The 22,053-nt window shown below is 43.2% G+C and overlaps 1 protein-coding gene across 1 annotated transcript in view; it reads right to left on the bottom strand.

Annotated features, from left to right (window-relative positions):
- MAMDC2 (MAM domain containing 2) overlaps nt 1–21,288 on the bottom strand; it is a 151,000-nt gene extending 129,712 nt beyond the window's left edge. The window contains exons 1-2 of the mRNA XM_073670206.1: nt 21,139–21,288; nt 589–696 (exon numbers count right to left, since the gene is read on the bottom strand). Coding sequence (XP_073526307.1) covers nt 589–696; nt 21,139–21,181 — 151 coding nt within the window. The 5' untranslated portion in view covers nt 21,182–21,288. The remainder of the gene's footprint in view (nt 1–588; nt 697–21,138) is intronic.
- Between the last annotated feature and the right edge of the window lie 765 nt (nt 21,289–22,053).

Raw genomic sequence — 22,053 nt, 5'->3', positions numbered from 1 at the left:
TAAAAAGGAACAACGGTAGAACCCTTTTTTTAGGCTACAAATGACTCAGGAGTGGGTGTGTGGTCATGGCCCATCCTATTTTAGGAATGAATGTGTACATGGGAATCCCCTACTTTGTGAACAGATGGTGAATCACAATGAGGGGATTACTTATACAGAAAGCTTGCTTCATTCTAACCACTGTGAATAGAAGTCCTCTACAATTAAGTCACTGGGGGACAATGGAGATTTTTTTTTCTTTTTAAAATAATGAGGACACTTACTAAGCAAAAAAGTCAGTATTTGTAAAAGTATAGTGTACATGCATACAGCAAATTAATTGTGGCTGTCTGAAACTGTCTTTACTGTGTGTGAACTGAAAAGTGACTGAAGAGCATAAAAATGTTATTTAATAATATTCATATTCTTAAAGGGGTTGTCTTGCCAATACAAACCATTTTGGGGTCTGCATACTCCTTCAGACAGGTCTACCAAATTTTTTAGGTTCATAGAAGGGGAACCCAAATGGATGAACCCCCTTCTATATTGTCAAGATTTCCTAACAGGGCAGAAGGACAAGTACAGGTTAGAAGACAACATTTATCTTACCTTCTGTATTTACAATCCATGGAAGAAATCCAAAAGCAGATTTGTAGGCACATGTGCTATTTTCGAAAGTGCAAGACCCCTCTGAGACAGTGGCTCCTCCAGCAAAACCTGCCAATAAAAAGGAAAAAAAAATTACAACAGCCAGTAAATTACTATCCGGTTAGGGTCACAGAACCGTATATTCCACATCCGAGAATTCGGAGTTTGATCAGAGTGTGATCCGATTTTCTCACTTGTGGAGAACTAAAAAAGATAATAAAATGTCCCATCTTCTCCATTCAGTCTGTCCATGGTGTCATTCAAGTGCAGTCCGATGCTTTCCACAGGCCCATAAACATGAATGGGCGAGTGCAATCTGATTATCGGAGGTAAATTGTGCATGCTGAGATGTTTTCTTTGGACCGTCTCGGTCATGAGCACAGCCCCATAGAATAACATGGGAATGAGTGCTGTCCATCAATATGACAGATAGCACTCGTCCAAGTTATATGGTCGTCTGCACAAACCCTTACTAGAAGGAGTATTCTATAGTTAGATGATGAGAATAACAGTTGCCAAACCTCTGGAAAAACCCCAAACCAAATACCCAATGTATCAAGAACTCCCTAGAGTTCTACGTTCACAGAGTTGCAGAGGTGTGGTCTTGTCTACAGTCATAGGCGGATTATAATGAGGGCAATCTGGGCTACCGCCCGGGGCCCGAGGCCCTGGGGGGGCCCACGGCCAGATTGCCCTCACTATAATGTTTTGTGCGCCATCATTGTTGGTGCAAGTGGTGTCGCGCCTCAGCCCCGGATCTCCTGCGCTGGTCCCCGATCAGCTGTTGAGGGGTCTGCAGTCTTAGCAGCCGCCGGCCGGCACTGTGCTCTTGCGTGCTGCTGTGCCCCGCCGGCGGCATCACTGCATAGCAGTCGCGGCTACGTCATGCACCACGCTATGCGCAGCCGTCAGTCTTCATGACACAGAGCACGGGAGATCCAAAGAAGGGTCCTGTCTGCGGCGCTGTGGCGGGCGTTGGTGGGACCTGTCTGCGGCGCTGTGTTCAAGGCGGCGGATGGCCCTGTCTGCGGCACTGTGTCCCGGCGGTGGCGGAGGGCCCTATCTGTGGCGCTGTGGCGGGCGGCGGAGGGCCCTGTCTACGGCACTGTGTCCCGGCGGTGGCGGGGGGCCCTGTCTGTGGCGCTGTGGCGGGCGGCGGAGGGCCCTGTCTACGGCGCTGTGTCACGGGCAGCGGAGTGCCCTGTCTGCAGCGCTGTGTCCTGAGCGGTGGCGGAGGGCCCTGTCTGCAGCGCTGTGTCCCGGGTGGCGGAGGGCCCTGTCTGCAGCGCTGTGTCCCGGGTGGCGGAGGGCCCTGTCTGCAGCGCTGTGTCCAGGGTGGCGGAGGGCCCTGTCTGCAGCGCTGTGTCCCGGGTGGCGGAGGGCCCTGTCTGCAGCGCTGTGTCCCGGGTGGCGGAGGGCCCTGTCTGCAGCGCTGTGTCCCGGGTTGCGGAGGGCTCTGTCTGCAGCGCTGTGTCCCGGGTGGCGGAGGGCCCTGTCTGCAGCGCTGTGTCCCGGGTGGCGGAGGGCCTTGTCTGCAGCGCTGTGTCCCGGGTGGCGGAGGACCCTGTCTGCAGCGCTGTGTCCCGGGTGGCGGAGGGCCTTGTCTGCAGCGCTGTGTCCTGAGCGGCAGAGGAGGGCCCTGTCTGCAGCCCTGTGGCGGGCCTTGCATTAAACTCTACTCACCTGAGTCCTGACCAATCCCAGAGATCCACTAATGCACACCTGGAGCTCTTCATCCTCCTCCATCTCAGGGATCTGGTGAGTGAGTGCCAACATGGAAACTTTTTAAATGTGTATATACAGTTGTTGTATATTCAATATATAGATGATACTGCTTAATATATATTATGCATGTGATATTACAATGGCAGTATATAATCACAGTATCACCTGTATATTGTATGTACAGCAGTCTATATACATTATATTGGTGATACTGTGATTGCTGTATATATATTACGTAGTTGATACTGTATATATGTTACATAGCTGATACTGTGATTCCTGTGAATAATTGCAATATCACGTATATAATGTATTCACAGCAGTAGCACTATCACATACATAATGTATATACAGCAGTCTGTATACAATATATAGGTGATAATGTGACTGCTGTGTATACATTATATACGTGATACTGCTGTGTATATGTCACAAAGGTGATGCTGCAATTATACACAGCAAACACAGTATCACTTATATATTATATAGGTGATAGTGAGACTGCAGTATATACAGTGTATACACAGCAGTCACAGTGTCACCTATATAATGTATATACAACAGTATATACATTATATTGGTGATACTTCGACTGCTATATATACACACAATATATAAGTGATACTGCAACTGTGTATAGCTGCAGTATCACCTATATAATATATATGCAGCAGTCTCTGTGATATATATTTAGCAGTCGTGGTGTCTCCTACGTGATGTATAGTATATAGTATAATGCGGACTTAATTATAACGTAGAGTTGTGTGTGTGTGTGTGTGTATATATATATATATATATATATATATATATATATATAGTGTAGAGAAGTTTATATAGTATGATGCTGTGTATATACTATAGTATATAGTGTGGAATCCCCACTATATATACTGGCACATCTCTACACTATATACGATGTAGTATACACACAGCTCCACTCTATATTCTTTTGTACAGTATATATTTATATGTATATAACTGATTGTAGTATATACTGTGGAGCTGTGTATACTTCTCCTGTCCTGTATACTTGGGGTAATTCTTAGTATCTGCTCTTATATATGTAGATATATAAGCACTCAGATTAATTGTCAAAAAAGTGGAGGACTCCTTATTAGCCCATGTGATAATGTTTCGGATCCACAACAGAACATTTCTCTGTTATGGAACTGAAATGTCGTCACATGGGCTAACTAATAGAGTCCACTGCTGAAGATTTGGTTCTGCTCCGAGTACCACTTCTCCTGTCCTATATATATACACTGCACAGTACCACTTCTCCTGTCCTGTATATATACACTGCACAGTACCACTTCTCCTGTCCTGTATATACACTGCACAGTACCACTTCTCCTGTCCTGTATATATACACTGCACAGTACCACTTCTCCTGTACATGTTTTGTTCAAACCAAGTCTAAGAGTGCAGGTAGCGCTCAAACATGTCTGGTGATGAGACCCCCAAGTTCCCCCCTCACATCTTAGATTGTTGGTATGCATTTCTTCATCTTTTTGTAAAATATTTCTAACTTTTTGCCAATATACTTGGATCGGAAGCCGGATCCTTCCAACCTCTCATGAATATTAATATTGAGCAGAATTAATTTCGGCTTATTGGTTCGGCCACCACAACAGTCACGGTCTCATGTGGCCCCTTGGGAAAATTTTAATCTATTCCCCACTCTATTATGTATAGTGCTGTACACAAGGTGTACAAGATCACCTGTGTATTACTCACATGACCTACAGTGCATTGTGAAAGTATTTGCCCCCCTTGAACTTTTCTACCTTTTGCCACATTTCTGGCTTCAAACATAAAGATATAAAATTCTATTTTTTTTGGGAAGAATCAACAACCAGTGGGACACAATCTTGAAGTGGAACGAAATTTATTGGATATTTTAAACTTTTTTAACAAATTAAAAACTGAAAAGTGGGGCGTGCAATATTATTCGGCCCCCTTGAGTTAATACTTTGTAGCGCCACCTTTTGCTGCGATTACAGCTGCAAGTCGCTTGGGGTATGTCTCTATCAGTTTTGCACATCGAGAGCCTGAAATTCTTGCCCATTCTTCCTTGCAAAATAGCTTGAGCTCATTGAGGTTGGATGGAGAGCGTTTGTGAACAGCAGTTTTCAGCTCTTTCCACAGATTCTCGATTGGATTCAGGTCTGGACTTTGACTTGGTCATTCTAACACCTGGATACGTTTATTTTTGAACCATTCCATTGTAGATTTTGCTTTATGTTTGGGATCATTGTCTTGTTGGAAGATAAATCTCCGTCCCAGTCTCAGGTCTTTTGCAGACTCCAACAGGTTTTCTTCCAGAATGGTCCTGTATTTGGCTCCATCCATCTTCTTATCAATTTTAACCATCTTCCCTGTCCCTGCTGAAGAAAAGCAGGCCCAAACCATGATGTTACCACCATGTTTGACAGTGGGGATGGTGTTTTGAGGGTGATGAGCTGTGTTGCTTTTACGCCAAACATATCGTTTTGCATTGCGGCCAAAACGTTTGATTTTGGTTTCATCTGATCAGAGCACCTTATTCCACATGTTTGGTGTGTCTCCCAGGTGGCTTGTGGCAAATTCAAACAAGACTTTTTATGGATATCTTGAGTGATCATGGGCTTTTTGGCTGCATCTCTGATCAGTCTTCTCCTTGTTCGAGATGAAAGTTTAGAGGGACGGCCGGGTCTTGGTAGATTTGCAGTCGTCTGATACTCCTTCCATTCAATATGATCGCTTGCACAGTGCTCCTTGACATGTTTAAAACTTGGGAAATCTCTTTGTATCCAAATCCGGCTTTAAACTTTGCCACAACAGTATCTCGGACCTCCCTGGTGTGTTCCTTGGTCTTCATGATGCTCTCTGCACTTGAAACAGAACCCTGAGGCTATCACAGAGCAGGTGCATTTATATGGAGACTTGATTACACACAGGTGGATCCTATTTATCATTACCAGTCATTTAGGAGAACATTGGATCATTCAGAGATCCTCGCTGAACTTCTGGAGTGAAAGTAAAGGGGCTGAATAATATTGCACGCCCCACTTTTCAGTTTTTAATCTGTTAAAAAAGTTTAAAATATCCCAAAAATTTCGTTCCACTTCAAGATTGTGTCCCACTTGTTGATTCTTCCCAAACAAATTAGAATTTTATATCTTTATGTTTGAAGACAGAAATGTGGCAAAAGATAGAAAAGTTCAAGGGGGCCAAATACTTTCAAACTGCACTGTATTAAAGGGGATCGCGTGACAGGTCACATGATACATCGGGTACCTGGGGGGGGAGGGCGCACCTTCTAAACTGCCCGGGGCCCTGGCTACTCTTAATCCACCCCTGTCTACAATATGCGACCACTGCAGCCAAACACTGGCCTCATTGGTCTTGTTCTGTCTAGCTAGGCATGATGGAGAGGTGGTGGTAGAATGGCAGAAGATTCAACAGGTAAAAAAGCATATTTTCATATTTTTAAGGAAAAAAACACATTATCATAAACATAAAGTACTACTGTATGTCGCAGAATCTAAAGCACACAAAATAAAGAGTGCAGCAGCATTCTTTATGTGCTATGATGTATGCAATCACTGAATATGTGACATTTTAACTGCATTACAGCTATATTGAATATACTCATAAAATGAAGGTGATTCACACTTGCCTCATTTTGTTAGGAGATCTTTGAATTGTATACATAGCCTCCTTTGTTGGCTGAGCACTTCTTCCATTAATATAAGGACATGAGTATAAATGGGACATGTGCAGTCTGATTTTTCATCAGACAGCACACAGACAATAGGGCTGTTCAGAAGAACAGTTTTTCTCTCAGTCTGACTGTGAGAAAAAAGTCGCAGCCTGCACTACTCTCTTGTGTATATTGGATGAGACTCACCCAATCAAGTCTATGGGTGCATGAAAAAAAATTGGATCCCGTACGGAACATATGAGTGGCATCTGATTTTCACAGATACGTTTCTATTATAAACCTAGGAAACTGTACTTTTTTTGTGTAGATGAATGAAAACGGATGGCACACGGACATCACAGAGATGTAATAAACGGCCACAAGAATGAAAATCGGATGAAAAGTAGAAAGAAATTGTGTGAGTTTCCTGGATGAAACTCGGATGATTTCTCATACGCTCGTTTGCATGGACCCTTATGCTGCTTATTGTTAGCATTGGATTCTACCTATCCTTTAAATTTGTAAGATATGATCAAATCAGAGAAAGGTCTCATTGTTGTGGCAGATGGACTCACATGAATTGGCCAATTTGTGTGCCAAGTATGTTCATTTTGTACATATATTCTATATAGCAGTAATCCAGTTAAAGTTTCACATATTCAATGTTTGCATACAGCTTAGCGCTTACAGAGTGCTGCTGTATTCTTTGTTTTGTATAATATAGTCACAGCAGTTTGCACCTATTCACACTTGCTTCATTCTGATTGAAGGTGCTGATCATTTTTTTTTGTTTCTTTACAAAATCTTAAACGTCACAAAAAAAAACCTAAAACATAAAAGTGTCATGAAAACAACCATAGGGACTCAAAGCTCATTTTTTAATGACTTGTTACAATATTTCTATGTTTTTAGCAAAGTGCTCATTTAATGCTTTCCTGCTATTCCAATGAGTGGTTAACTATCACATTAGATTTGTTAACCTTTTAACAAATCTGCTTATGTACGAGACTAAATACAATATTATCACAGTAGTAGATGGAAAAGAATTGTAAGTCTCCGCCAAAACAAAAAGTATAAAGAAAAAGACAAACTGTGAAACTTCAGGATTATTCTGTTCTTTAAAAACACAATTGGATTCATCTGGTGGTCGATGCATCATCTCCATGAATTCCTGACCTGTTAAATAATGGAGGAAATGTTCTGTGCTTTATGGGATTTTTCATCCTCCAAATAAATGGAGACCTGAATCTATATATAGTTATGGTTCATCAGTTCAACATAAGAATGATTAGTATAATGTTCCCTTAAAGGGGTGACTGCAGACTTGTGAATCCTCACATCCTTCACACGGCATGAAGTGAGGATTGTTTGGTGCCGGCACCAGGAGAGGGTGGTCAATTAACCACAAGTATGTGATTTGCATACTTCTGGCCACATTCCAACTAGAGTGTGTCTGGCCTTGTTCAATACACTTGCATGAAATTTGTGCAGTGTGTGCAATGGAATTCACAAGTCTGCAGTCACATAGACTATAGACCTGTAGCTTAAGACCGGACAACCCCTTTAAGGCTGTGTACACTTTTATAACAATGTTTATTGTGTCAATTAATCTAAAATAAGAAAAATGCAGCAACTGTATATAGCCTACCATTTTCTGATTACAGATTCTATGCATTCTTAGGCTGGAATCACACTAGCGTATAAAAAAAACAGTCCGATGTTGATCCAGAAAAGTAGGACGAGTGTCATGCGAGTACAATGCAATTTTTCTCAACTAGCATCCGTATGACATGCGTAAGCAATCCATATGTAATGCGTTTTTAACATCTTTAACATACTGTAATTCTCTATGTAATTTAAAGCTAGTTTTCCAACTAATAAAGCAATCTTATATACAGATATACGGTAGATAGAATAGATAAATAGATAGAATTGATATATAGAATAGATAGAATATATAGATATCCTGTAGACATATTATTTCATAAGCCCCCTACATATAATACACTTTCACCCTTTAATGCCTTTCATGTGGCACTAAAGGGTGTTTAGCCTTATTTAACCTATTAAATTAATTAATTAATTATTAATTTAAAAAAAATGATGCAGGGTCCCACCTATTTTTCATAACCAGCCAAGGTAAAGCAGACAGCTGCAGGATTATATTATCAGGTTGAGAAGGTCCCTGGTTTTTGGGCCCTTCCATCCTAAAAATACCAGCCCACAGCCTCCCCAGAATTGACGCATCACATGAGATGCGCCAATTCTGGCGCTTGGCCTGGTGCTTACCGATTGCCCTGGTGTGGTGGCAATCAAGGTAATTGTTTATGGGATTGATGTCAGCTGTGTAATGTCAGCTGACATCAAGCCCAGGGCTTAGTAATGGAGAGGCATCTATCAGTCATCCCCATTATTAACCCAGTAAGTTAAAAGAAAAAACACACACGCAAAAATTTCATTTTAAAAAACACTCTCCCACACCTTGTTCACCAATTTATAAAAAAAAAAACATGAAGATCCGACGTAGTCCACCGAATCCGAAGTAGTCAAAAAATGGGAACCTGAAAGACATAAAAAGAGAGAGGTAAAGAAATAAAAACAAGAAACACTCCCTCATTCACCAATCCATGGCGTCCCCACAACATCCACCGATTCAGTACTGCAACCTATGGAGAATCGTTCTGAGAACAACACTTCATAGGTCACTACCGGTCATGTCTCACGAGAAATGACATCAGTGACTCAGTAATGTCATCGCTCGTGAGACATGAACGGGAGTGACCTATGGTTGCAGTACAGAATCAAAGCTGCCGGCTCCCGAGAGACCCGGCTGTTCTGAACAGCGATGACATCAGAAACTACACCGATCAGAGTCGCCGAGTCACGCTGGCCTCTATGAGACTCAGAGACTCTGATGAGCTGTATAGTTACTAATGTCACTGCTGCTCAGAGCCGCCGGATCTGGAGGGAGCCAGCAACTTTGAATCTCTACTGCAATCTATGGAGCTACAGCGCTCATGTCTCATTCTCGATGATGTCAGTAACTCTGCAGTGTCATCGCGCGCAAGACATGACTGAAAGTAACTTAGGGGGCGCTGTTCTCATAGGTTACTCTCGGTCATGTCTTACGCGCAATGACACTACGGAGTTACTGATGTCATCGAGAGCGAGACATGACCGGGAGTGACCTATGAAGTGTCGTTTGAAGACAGGTTGCAGTACAGAATCGCTGGACGTCGTAGGAACGCCATGGATCACGTCTGACCTGCGGGGGATTTATTTTAATAATAAATTGGTGAACGAGGGACTGTGACTTGTCTTTACTTATTTAATTCTCTCTTTTTATGTCTTTCAGGATCCCATTTGTGGACTACATCGGATTCCCAGGAATATTTTGGATCTTCATTTTTTTTTAATATAAATTGGTGAAACAGGGCTAGCGTCGGGGAGTGTTTTTTAAAATAAAATATTTGAGTGTGTTTTTTTGTCTTTCAACTTAGTGGGTTAGTAATTGGGGTTGATAGACGCCTCTCCATTATTAACCCCAGGGGCTGATGCCAGCGGACATCACACAGCTGAAATCAACCCCATAAACCATTACCCCGACTGCCACCGCACCAGGGCAATTGGGAAGAGCCAGGCAAAGCACCAGAATTGGCTCATCTAATGTGATGATCCAATTTTGTGGCTGCTGCGGACTTGTATTTTTAGGCTGGGAAGGGAAAAATAACCATGGACCTTCTCAGCCTGATAATATAAGCCCCCAGTTGTCTGCTTTACCTTGGCTGATTATCAAAAATAGGGGGGACCCCAAGTATTTTTTTTTAAATTATTTATTTAATAGGTTAAATAAGCCTAAAAACACACTCTTTAGTGTCACATGAAAGGCACTAAAGGGTGCAAGTTTATTATATGTAGGGGACTTGTGACATTAAAACTCTACAGAACATCTATCCTATGTATTCTACATATCTATTATATATACAGTACAGACCAAAAGTTTGGACACACCTCATTTAAAGATTTTTCTGTATTTTCATGACTGAAAATTGTACATTCACACTGAAGGCATCAAAACTATGAATTAACACATGTGGAATTATATACTTGACAAAAAAGTGTGAAACAACTGAAAATATGTCTTATATTCTAGGTTCTTCAAAGTAGCCACCTTTTGCTTTGATGACTGCTTTGCACACTCTTGGCATTCTCTTGATGAGCTTCAAGAGGTAGTCACTGGAAATGGTCTTCCAACAATCTTGAAGGAGTTCCCAGAGATGCTTAGCACTTGTTGGCCCTTTTGCCTTCACTCTGCAGTCCAGCTCACCCCAAACCATCTCGATTGGGTTCAGGTCTGGTGACTGTGGAGGCCAGGTCATCTGGCGTAGCACACCATCACTCTCCTTCTTGGTCAAATAGCCCTTACACAGCCTGGAGGTGTGTTTGGGGTTATTGTCCTGTTGAAAAATAAATGATGGTCCAACTAAACGCAAACCGGATGGAATACCATGCCGCTGCAAGATGCTGTGGTAGCCATGCTGGTTCAGTATGCCTTCAATTTTGAATAAATCCCCAACAGCGTCACCAGCAAAGCACCCCCACACCATTACACCTCCTCCTCCATGCTTCACGGTGGGAACCAGGCATGTAGAGTCCATCCGTTCACCTTTTCTGCATGGCACAAAAACACGGTGGTTGGAACCAAAGATCTCAAATTTGGACTCATCAGACCAAAGCACAGATTTTCACTGGTCTAATGTCCATTCCTTGTGTTCTTTAGCCCAAACAAGTCTCTTCTGCTTGTTGCCTGTCCTTAGCAGTGGTTTCCTAGCAGCTATTTTACCATGAAGGCCAGCTGCACAAAGTCTCCTCTTAACAGTTGTTGGAGAGATGTGTCTGCTGCTAGAACTCTGTGGGGCATTGACCTGGTCTCTAATCTGAGCTGCTGTTAACCTGCGATTTCTGAGGCTGGTGACTCGGATAAACTTATCCTCAGGAGCAGAGGTGACTCTTGGTCTTCCTATCCTGGGGCGGTCGTCATGTGAGCCAGTTTCTTTGTAGCGCTTGATGGTTTTTGCAACTGCACTTGGGGACACTTTCAAAGTTTGCCCAATTTTTCGGACTGACTGACCTTCATTTCTTAAAGTAATGATGGCCACTCGTTTTTCTTTACTTAGCTGCTTTTTTCTTGCCATAATACAAATTCTAACAGTCTATTCAGTAGGACTATCAGCTGTGTATCCACCAGACTTCTGCACAACACAACTGATGGTCCCAACCCCATTTATAAGGCAAAAAATCCCACTTATTAAACCTGACAGGGCACACCTGTGAAGTGAAAATCATTTCCGGTGACTACTTCTTGAAGCTCATCAAGAGAATGCCAAGAGTGTGCAAAGCAGTCATCAAAGCAAAAGGTGGCTAATTTGAAGAACCTAGAATATAAGACATATTTTCAGTTGTTTCACACTTTTTTGTTAAGTATATAATTCCACATGTGTTAATTCATAGTTTTGTTGCCTTCAGTGTGAATGTACAATTTTCAAAGTCATGAAAATACAGAAAAATCTTTAAATGAGAAGGTGTGTCCAAACTTTTGGTCTGTACTGTATATATATATATTCTATATATCTATCTATTCTATATCTCTATTTATCTATCTATTCTACAGTATATCTCTATTATAACAGTTCAGGCTGTGAATTTACTGTACTTGGCTGATAAAATGTCGGGTTTTCTTTGAGATGTGTGCATAAAAATCGGACGGCACACGGACCACCCTTTGACTTGCATTGGAAATTGCAATCCGATTTTCGCATCCACTCGCAACATGCTGCAATTTTTTCCTCAGTCCAATTAGAGCTCAGGAAAAACTCGCAGATGAGAACTGACTCATGTACTAACATTGGTCAGAGTGCAATGTGGTGTTTTCTCGCATTGCACTCATCTGATCTATACGCTCGTGTGAGCGAGCCCTTAGACTATGTTTCCATGATGAGTGTTTGGTGAGTTAGTGAAGTTGCAGCTTTTCTGCTGCATTTCTGCACCTATTAGCTATTTGAGACTACTTGCATTTTTTTCATTGCATATTTAATTTTTTTCTACGTGCGTTTTTATCGTGTTTTTTTGTCCACAAGAGTAGTTGACATTTTATACACACACTGCAGGTCAATTTATGCAGCATAAAAAAAAAAGCACAGTGGCCACGATATTTCTATAAACCCCCATCCACATTGCTGGAACTGTAAGACGCTGCATTTTTTTTCAGCGGTGAAAATACAGAGTCAAAAACTCACCATGGGAACATAACCTTATACAGTACGTCTCCAAAGCCTGCAAACATACATTGATTGTGCAGTCAACACAGGGATCTTATTGTTATGGTTAATACAATACAAACCATTGGTGGGGAGTGTTTGTCGCTGAAAGTATAGACCCCCTCCGTTTTTTGTCTGTGGATAGATCATGGTAGCCACAGAGGGTAGATGGTCAGTAAGACCTCATTAAGATATCCATTTTTCACATACGTGTTTCATCCGTGTTTTTCACATGTACCTGTTTAGTCTATTGAGTTGTTCACGTCTGTTTTTTTGCAGACAGTGTATCTGCAAAAAAATCACGGAGACATACAGGCTTGTCTGTTTTTTTTATCTGAGTCACGGTTGAAGATTACTAATATAAGTCTATGGGTCCGTGAAAATCACAAACACGGATGGCATCAGTGTGCAGTCTATGTGCTGTCCGCGATTAACATTGCAAAGGATAAGAGAAGCTTTCAAATTTATTAATTTATTTTTCCATATGTGAAAATCACTAATGAAACACTGATGTAAAAACTGGCACATTGATCAAACACTGATGACACTCGGATGGAAAAGACGGATGACACTTGAATCCTTTTTTGCGTACGTGAAAAATCATGGATGTCTAAATCGCTTACAGATCCACAGCAGTCCAAACTTTAATTCTGTAGCAGAAATCCAAGGGTCAGCCTTAGGCAACATTCACACGTTCAGTATTTGGTCAATAATTTACATCAGTATTTGTAAGCCAAAACCAGGAGTGGGTGATAAATACAGAAGTGGTGACGTGTTTCTATTATACTTTTCCTCTGATTGTTCCACTCCTGGTTTTGGCTTATAAAGACTGATGTAAAATACTAACCAAATACTGAATGTGTGCACGTGGCCTTAGATTTATACCGTGGATATCAATGCAAAAACAGTGCACTATAATTCACAGTAAAAATCCTCGTTTTCCTGATCGTCTTTAAGCAACACATGAAAGAGTTAATGACACTTTGTCTGCCCAGATAAAAGAGACAAATTGAATAGCAGTATATAAAAGAAGCCACTTATACAATTATCCCCACGATAAACACATTACCAGGGCAAGGATGAGATGTATTTTTTTCTCTTCTGAGAATGGATATGTGACACCCCAGGGGTCTGGTTGCCACAGTGATAGAGATATTACGTCTGAGAGCAGGTGGGAGGTCTCTTGGTCAGGGATCCTATGCATGCCACACCTCCTGCCCAGTCCTGGGAGGGGAAGAACTTCCCCTATATAAACCTAGGGCTGAGGCAGGGTTAGTGAGTAGAGAAGAAGTAGAGACAGAGAAGCAGATATAGGAAAAGAACATCAGGAGCTCTGTGGGAACAGTGCTACAAGGAGTCAGGGGCTGGCAGCTGCAGAGCTCGCCCTGACTGAGAAGTATCACCGGACCCGGAGTCCGAGGCTGTGGGGACTAATCTCTACCCAGCAGCAGAAACCGACCGGCAGGGAATTGCAGATCCTCTGGCCCAGAAACCCGAAGGCACGGTCACACGCGTGGGACCAGCACCGCCATCGTGGAGCGGAAGCCATTAGAAGGCCCCGAGTCACCGGCCATACGGGTGAGCACCACACGGTACACTCAGGGACGTGGGCTACTTTTACCCGCCTCTAGCAAGGTAGCCAGAAGAGTACAGTTAGTTGGGAAGGCCTACAACTCCGCCTGGCCAGGGGAGATCCCATCTGCTCAAGGACTGACCAGGCCCCGATTGCTAGCAAGTACTCCGGGAGGGTCTATCTTTGTCACCAGTAAAGACCCTGAACTACACCGCATCGTCTCTGAGTGGTTCCTGCTACCCCCATCATCCACGTCGGCTGCCCTGAGGCCATACCCCTCCCGTTGGGGGTTATACCATCCACGCTGCACCATCCTTCCACCGGCCTCAGCGGTCTGCCCTGCAGCGGCAGCTCCATAGCTGCATTCAACGGGTGGCGTAGTCATCCACCATCCACTGCTAATAGACTGCCACTTAGTCTGACTCCCTGGGCACGGACCGGGTCACCGCCACGAGACTACTACCCCCCATCTGATCCGGCTCCGGGTAGGCTCCCGCGTGCGCAACGCTGCGCGACTCAGGCCCAGGGGCGCGTCAGATACAAAAGCTCTGCCAGAATGTGTCACTTCTGTCATTTATAAAGAGCATTTTGATCTATCAAACTATCACAATACTGGGTCTTCTTCCGCAACAGAAGCAGTTCCCTGCCCCAGAGCACAATCCAGAATTTTTCAGAGCAATATTATGAAATTTTCGAACGGAGCTTATCGACTGCTGGATGCTCCTCTGCCACTAACTCCAGCATGACCTGCTGTGGTGGCTGGGGCATTCCCGCCTGAGTGAGGTCAGGAATCTGAAAGTAGCTTGTCCAACAGTCCTCAATATGGATGCTTCAGGCTCAGGCTGTGGTGCTCATGTAGAAACGGTGTGGGTACAGAAGAAGTGGTCAGACCAGAATTCAACTCTTTCCTCTAATATGAAAGAACTCAGGGCCACCAAGTTAGCCCTACTCCAATTCCAGCCTCTACTATATGGTCATCATGTTCAGATTCTTAGTAGCTATCACATCTGCAAGGAGAATTGGAGAACTAAAAGCCCTTTCTTGTAAGGTTCTTACCAGACTACATAATTCTACGCACAATTCTGGAATTCCTAAGAAAACTGCTTTCCTGTACAAACCTTAATGAAGAAATATCTTTACCTGTTCTTCCGGCAGATTTGTATCCTGGAAGTAACTTACACTCCTAGAATATCTTAATAGAACAAGCTCCTTTAGCGATTCAGAAGTTCCTTTTCTGCAATTTCAAGGTGCCAATAAGGGAAATAAAGCCAGTAAATCGTCTTCAGCCAGATGGTTCAAGGAAGTCATTAAAGTCTTTTATCTTCTACAGTCTCTTGACTCACTCTACCCACTGCGCGGCTACCTCTTGAGCAGAGAGATGTTACGTTGCTTTGCTTCAAATACGCAAGACAGCTACTTGGTCATCGACATAAACCTTTGTTAAGCACTACAGGCTCGATACCTTGCCTTCTGAGGATTCAGCCTTCAGGAAAAGAGTGAAAGGCCACAGCCTCACTATCAGTATTTGGTCAGTATTCGGTCAGTAAAACCAGGTGAGGAACAATCAGAGAAAAGGTATAATAGAAACAAGTCACCAATTCTGCATTTATCACCCACTCCTGGTTTTGGCTTCCACTTCTGAGAAAAAATACTGACCAAATACTGATAGTGGGGCCGTGGCCTTAATTGGAACATCTAACCATTAGTCCTAACCCTTTTTAATTTTTACTTACTACTTTCTAGGTTCCCTTTGTGTTCTGCATAAGGGCAATCAGGAAGTGAAAAATGTATCTGAAATTTTCAATTCTCTTAGGCACCACAACATTCCTCCCAAATGTATTTAATCATTGCTTCACACCATATGTCTCATCCTTCCTTTGGTAATTGTGTTTGACATACAGCTAATCAATATGTCTCTTCTATCTGGGCAGACGAAGTGTCATTAACCCTTTTGTGTGCTGCTTAAGGACTCCTGGAAACGATAATTCAGGTAAATTTTCCATGCAAAAGAACCCTTTAAATGACTAATACTGTGGCAAATCTGGACTAGCCACGTGTTACATCACCGACCATTCATGTGAAGTAGAGCAAGCATTGCTGGTTATCTGTACTGCTCCACTCTGATTGCAGCTATAGTCAATGTGAAAAAAAATTCTGCACAATTTTCAGTGCAGCTGTCCTCCTAACCACTACATCTTACACAGACGATGAAACATTTTTCATATTCTTCTGATGCCCACACCCGTTCACATTCATAAATGGTTAGCTCTGAATTATTAGACACTACCCACATATATAATTCCATGTAATAAAAAAAAAACTTTCACCAGCTTGCTATAGAGGCTTGGATTAGTTGGGTTAATAGATACATGAAAGTCATAACCTCATGCATGGCAACAGATACACTACCATTGATATAGATATGACTTGCTATGACAGCACCTGTTGTGCACCCCTAATCCCCTTTCTGTAAATTCCATTTATAGCACAACTGTTTTGGTTTCTTAAAGAGAACAGAGCACAGCAGAGCAGCTATTCATAAATCTGCCTACTTTATTAAAAGTAGAGTTTTTTATAGAAGCCTCACTCCTGGGAAGAACAACTGTCTTAAAACACATGCAAAAAGACTTATGTAGGCCAGGGCACTAAGGATAAGGCTACATTCACACATCAGTGTGACACATCCCAGTGATGTCCATTTTTTTTGTAACCAGCACACTGACCCATAGAGTTCAATTGGTTTTAAAAACAGTTCCGTGTTTCTGGTCCATGAGACTGAGAACATGTCATATTCTCATCAGTTTTGTGGTCAGACTCGGCCATTAAAATCTACAAGGATCAGTGTAAAATGGATGTCACAATGAAGACATAATTTGCACTTCAGAGTTCCTTCCAAATTTCATCTGTTTTTAACTGATACATTATTAAAGAGGTTTTTCAATGGGGCGTGGGAGAGCAATGTATTCGGTGAGACCAGCCTTCCCTGAGCTCCGGCGGCACTCATCCTGAACGAGCCATTTAGAGGCAGAGGAACGGACCAGCGCTTGACTCACCCGCTTCCTTAAAGACGTTGAACGACAGCGATCTGATCTCCGGGCTGCGGCGGCGTCATGATGAGCTCCAAGAAGCAGGGGAGATATGAAGGCGCAGACCGGCCAAAATACAAGATGCCTGCACTGCCAGTGGGCAGAGATGACAGGAGATGTGGCTCAAGAAGTCAGTGTCCACTACACAGAGGATGAGGGGAACACCTGATGAAGGGTACCAATTTATGGCATTATCTATGCAGGAGGAGGAGACTGAGTCCCCTAAGCTAGGGGTCACTCGCAAGCAGTCGCATCACTGATTGCTAAGGCTGATGACCTGGAAAATCATCAGAGATGCAATATTATTAGTCTAGTAGGGGTTCCTGAAAAGTCTGAGGGGAATAACCTGGATGTTTTTTTTGAAAAATGGTTACTGGATACCTTTGGCAAAAATACCCTCACTCCTTTGCTTGATGTGGAGTGCGCTCACAGGGTCCCCACGAGACCAGGCCCAGTGGCCAGACTCCCCCCAGAGGCCTATTCTGATCAAAATCCTGCACTACAACGACGGAGATATCATATTAAGGAAAGCAAGAGAGAAGCAGGACATTAAGCTGAGGGGACAGAAAATCTCCTTTTTCCCAGACATCTCAGTGGAGGTCCAGCGCAAAAGATTCCAGTTTCTGGACATAGGAGGATGAGGGCACTGGGCCTGCAATACTCAATGATCTAACCTGCCAAGCTCAGGGTGGTCACCCTTGGCACTACCACACTCTTTGAGTCCTCAAAAGACGCACTCAGATTGCTGGACAGTCATGAGCAACAAATCCGGCAAGAGCCTGGAGAGGCCGGAAGAGCCCGAGACAGCCCCAATGCATGCTGATGCTGAAAGTCCTTTTTTTCACTGCATGTTAACTCCAGAAGGTCTCTCCGTTGCAGGACTGAGGCCTCATTTAATGTTACTATGTGTCATTAGAACTATGGTGGCTGGTATTTATGGTCCAAACCTCTGTGTTACTTACTTTAATTTCTACATAAGTGCAACAGGTCCTCTGCCAAGAACCTATATTGTTTATCAAGTTTCTTCCTTTGCAGGTGCATGTACCTAATAATGTAATTAAGTGGCCACGGTAATGTAATTCAAACGGTAGCCCATCCTAGTCATGTGTCAAGACAGGCTGAAGTCTGAAGAAACACAGCTGCTGACTCTCTCAACTAACAGAGGAGCTGTATCATAAGCACAAATACCGAGCCGAGTAAAAGGGCTAGGATTGGAGACAAAATAAATCCTCTCCTTGGCTGACTATAAACGGAGGTCTGAGGTTGGAGAAAAAATCCTTTATGCTTAGTCAGCCGAGAAGAAGATTTATCTCATTTCTTCTGACAGCTATTCTCGGCTCATGCAGCTATGTGTGCTTACGTTACAACTCCTCTGTCAGTTGAGACAGAATTCTCGGGAGCTGCGTTTCTTGTGATGCAGCCCGTTTTGATACATGACTATGAAGGTCTGCTATTTGAATTAAAGGGAATCTGTCAGCAAGTTTTTGCTATGTAAGCTGAAGGCAGCAGGAGATATAGGTTGAAACACAAAATTCTGGCTTGTCACTTGTCAAAGTGCATGCTGTTGTTTACTAACTGAATGATTTATCACAGAGATTAACATTGCCAGTCCAGAAACGTCCCCTCCTGTGATAAGCACCTCATTGCCTATAGACTTTGTACATGGAGAGCCTAGTGTGGGTGGGGTTAGCTTTCTCAGCTCTGCTTCATTCTAAATCTAAAAGCTCTGATTGTGTCAGAACGGCTGGACCAAGTAAACTAAGTGATACATCGTTGAATTCAGCTTCTCTTTTCTTACATCATGCTGCTCTCAGATGAGGTAGCAAAAACCTGCTGACAGATTCCCTTTAAGTGATTAGGGCCATTTTATTACATTCTTGAAGAGCCCATTTAAGAGTCAATAGCTAAAAAAAGGTTCAGTCTACCTGCTTCAATGAAAAAAAACGGATGAGAAACAAAAACGAGAAGCAACAAGATGACACCTGAGAACAAAATCGGTGGTGGTGTTAGGTCGATATGGAATTGAACTGGTGAGTATATGATATTTGGGGGGGGGAATCATAGCTCCAGCTATAGAGTCATTTATAAAAAATACGGGCAACCATTTTAAGCCTGAATATAACAGAAATGGAATCCTGGAAATACAGCAAAATGCTTACTAGTTTTTTTGGGCCAATTGATGCATATTATAATAACCAAATATCCTTACAGGCAATATATTTTGGCCTCTGTGTTTAATAACGTGTCAATAATTATTTTTCAAGCATACGATACTTTATATATCTCCAGGTTCTGGTCATATCTGCATTGTGGTTTCTATTTATAAGTGAAGCTACAATGCAGTGCCAAATCCATCACGCAGCAAACATCAATAGTCCCCTAGAGTTCCCATTCATTTATAATGGAATTCGCCAGGTTCTGGTGACATGTCCCCCCCCCCCACTTAAAGGGTAATTTTCATATTCTGAAATTTGTATAATTAGTGAAACAGCAAGAAAATAAGCTAGTTTGCAATTGACTTTCCTTTTAAATGTTGCTGTTATTTATTCTTTACAGCTCGTTGCCAAGGAGACGATAATCAGTGCCTGTTCACACATGTGCAGTTGCTACATTTCAGGCTGAGAAGTTAACTCATGAGTTCCCCACCTCTCTCCTGCCTCTCTCCAGCAGCCGCCGACATCAGCGCTGTAATGCAGTGTATTGCCGCGCAGAGACCGGCTCTCTGCACAGCAATACCAGTGCCAGATGTCAACTGCTGGCCTCTGATAGGCCGGCGGCTGGCACTGGTATTGCTGTGCAGAGAGCCAGTCTCTGCGCGGCAATACACTGCATTACAGCGCTGATGTCAGCGGCTGCTGGAGAGAGCCGCGATCGTTACGGGGTCTATGTGCCTGCGGGCCGCAAGAAGCAGCCGGATGGGCCGCATGCGGCCCGCGGGCCACTTGTTTGAGACCCCTGATTTACAGCAAGCACATGAGCAAGTATCATAGCAGCACATTCAGGTCTGCAGAAGGATGATACTGCTCAACCAGAGCTGTCATTCAAGGAGGAGTTTTTTTCCCCCAGCAACAGGAAAGTGAGGAGACTATAGGGTGTGCACCCCTAAAGACACATGTTGAGACTAACCCTTTAAGGCTCTCATTCCCATTGTGAATTGCTGTAAGTTCCTTGCATAATGGGTATATACTGCATCTAGTAATATAGATTATTATTATCATTTTTATTATTAGTAGTAATATTATTATCATCTGGTTGATTACTTTCTGGGAAGCACAAGCTTACAATACATCTACAAAACCCTTTTATCTTGTGTGATCCCTCTGTTTTGGGTTTTTCTGCTAGATCTTGACAGCTTCTTAATGTGAATGTTTCCCTATGTGTCAGCAGCATATTACAGCTCAAACGAATTTTGTGCTGTATGGCTACAAGGAGTGCTGAAAGAATACATCGGAAGCATGGCTTATTACAGTCTACAATATTTATAGGGAGAGCGCCGCTTATATCTTTCATTTCATAAGCAACCTTCATCCAATGCTTTTGCTGGCCATTGTAATCTGCAAGCGGAAACCTAGATATAAAGTTTGACAGGGACTAGAAACATTTTCCAAGGTTACTGTAACAATGGCATTACACAAGGGAGTGCTGTCAGTCCTCAGCAATCTTCTGATTGTTGTGGGTGCTACAACTACTATGAAACTCAAGCAGCAATGATATCTAGATAGAGAAAGAGAGAAGGAAAGAAAGAAACAAAAGGATAACAGCACATCCACAGTTGACTCACTCAGGTGACTCACAAAGTCTCTTCCCTCTAGATACTGTATAAAGGCAAAATATTAAAGGCGGTACTCCAAAAAGAAAGTTATGATGAAAAATAGATGGTTTATTCACCCAAGATGCTTTTTTCACCATAACTGTATTTTGGAGTGGCCTCTATTATTTTACTTCTAGATATAGATGATTAATAGAGACAAACACAGCAGCTAGCATAGATCAGCAGTCAGCTGCACTCTGTACCAGTTTCTCCTGGCCCTCAGCTCAGCTGCACATCCTTAGTCCCCATCACCTCATGTCTTCAGGAACTTTGTAGACTTTCTCCCAGCACACTCCCCAGGGTGCAGCACTTACCTGTCACACACAGCAGCAGTGCAGGGAGGCAGAGCAGCAGCATAGTCTCTCTGGCTGAGCTGCAGGTACCACTGAGGCCACCTAGTCCAGAGGGCTTCAGTCAGAGCCTCTAGGATGGGCTGAGGATGTGGAGGCGGGATAGGGGAAGGTGGGGAGTGAACTGACAAAGACAAAGATTACAAGGGAGGGAGGAAACCATTGCTTCTCCTGACAACTTCCAGACATACAGACCGCAGGCACAACGTGTAAACTACAGCACAGCATGTGAGGGAGCAGTGCTGACACACACCATGCCATGCCAGGCTGTCACATAAATGTCCTGTGCCGTCCCCACAGTCACCGAGTGCACCCCGCTGCTGTATACATCCTACATATAACAGTCACCTCATGCACACCAGCCGTATACACATCCTACATATAACAGTCACCTCATGCACACCAGCCATATACACATCCTACATATAACAGTCACCTCGTGCACACCAGCCGTAGACACATCCTACATATAACAGTCACCTCATGCACACCAGCCGTAGACACATCCTACATATAACAGTCACCTCATGCACACCAGCCGTATACACATCCTACATATAACAGTCACATCATGCACACCAGCCGTATACACATCCTTCATATAACAGTCACCTCATGCACACCAGCCGTAGACACATCCTACATATAACAGTCACATCATGCACACCAGCCATATACACATCCTACATATAACAGTCACCTCATGCACACCAGCCGTATACACATCCTTCATATAACAGTCACCTCATGCACACCAGCCGTAGACACATCCTACATATAACAGTCACCTCATGCACACCAGCCGTATACACATCCTACATATAACAGTCACATCATGCACACCAGCCGTATACACATCCTTCATATAACAGTCACCTC

The sequence above is a fragment of the Phyllobates terribilis genome, unplaced genomic scaffold, assembly GCF_046119375.1.
Source record: "Phyllobates terribilis strain yellow unplaced genomic scaffold, ASM4611937v1 Scaffold_1__5_contigs__length_1240528914, whole genome shotgun sequence".
In the NCBI taxonomy this organism is placed as follows: domain Eukaryota; kingdom Metazoa; phylum Chordata; class Amphibia; order Anura; family Dendrobatidae; genus Phyllobates; species Phyllobates terribilis.
Note: the sequence above shows the minus strand (reverse complement) of the source record. Positions and strands in the feature narration are given on the sequence as shown.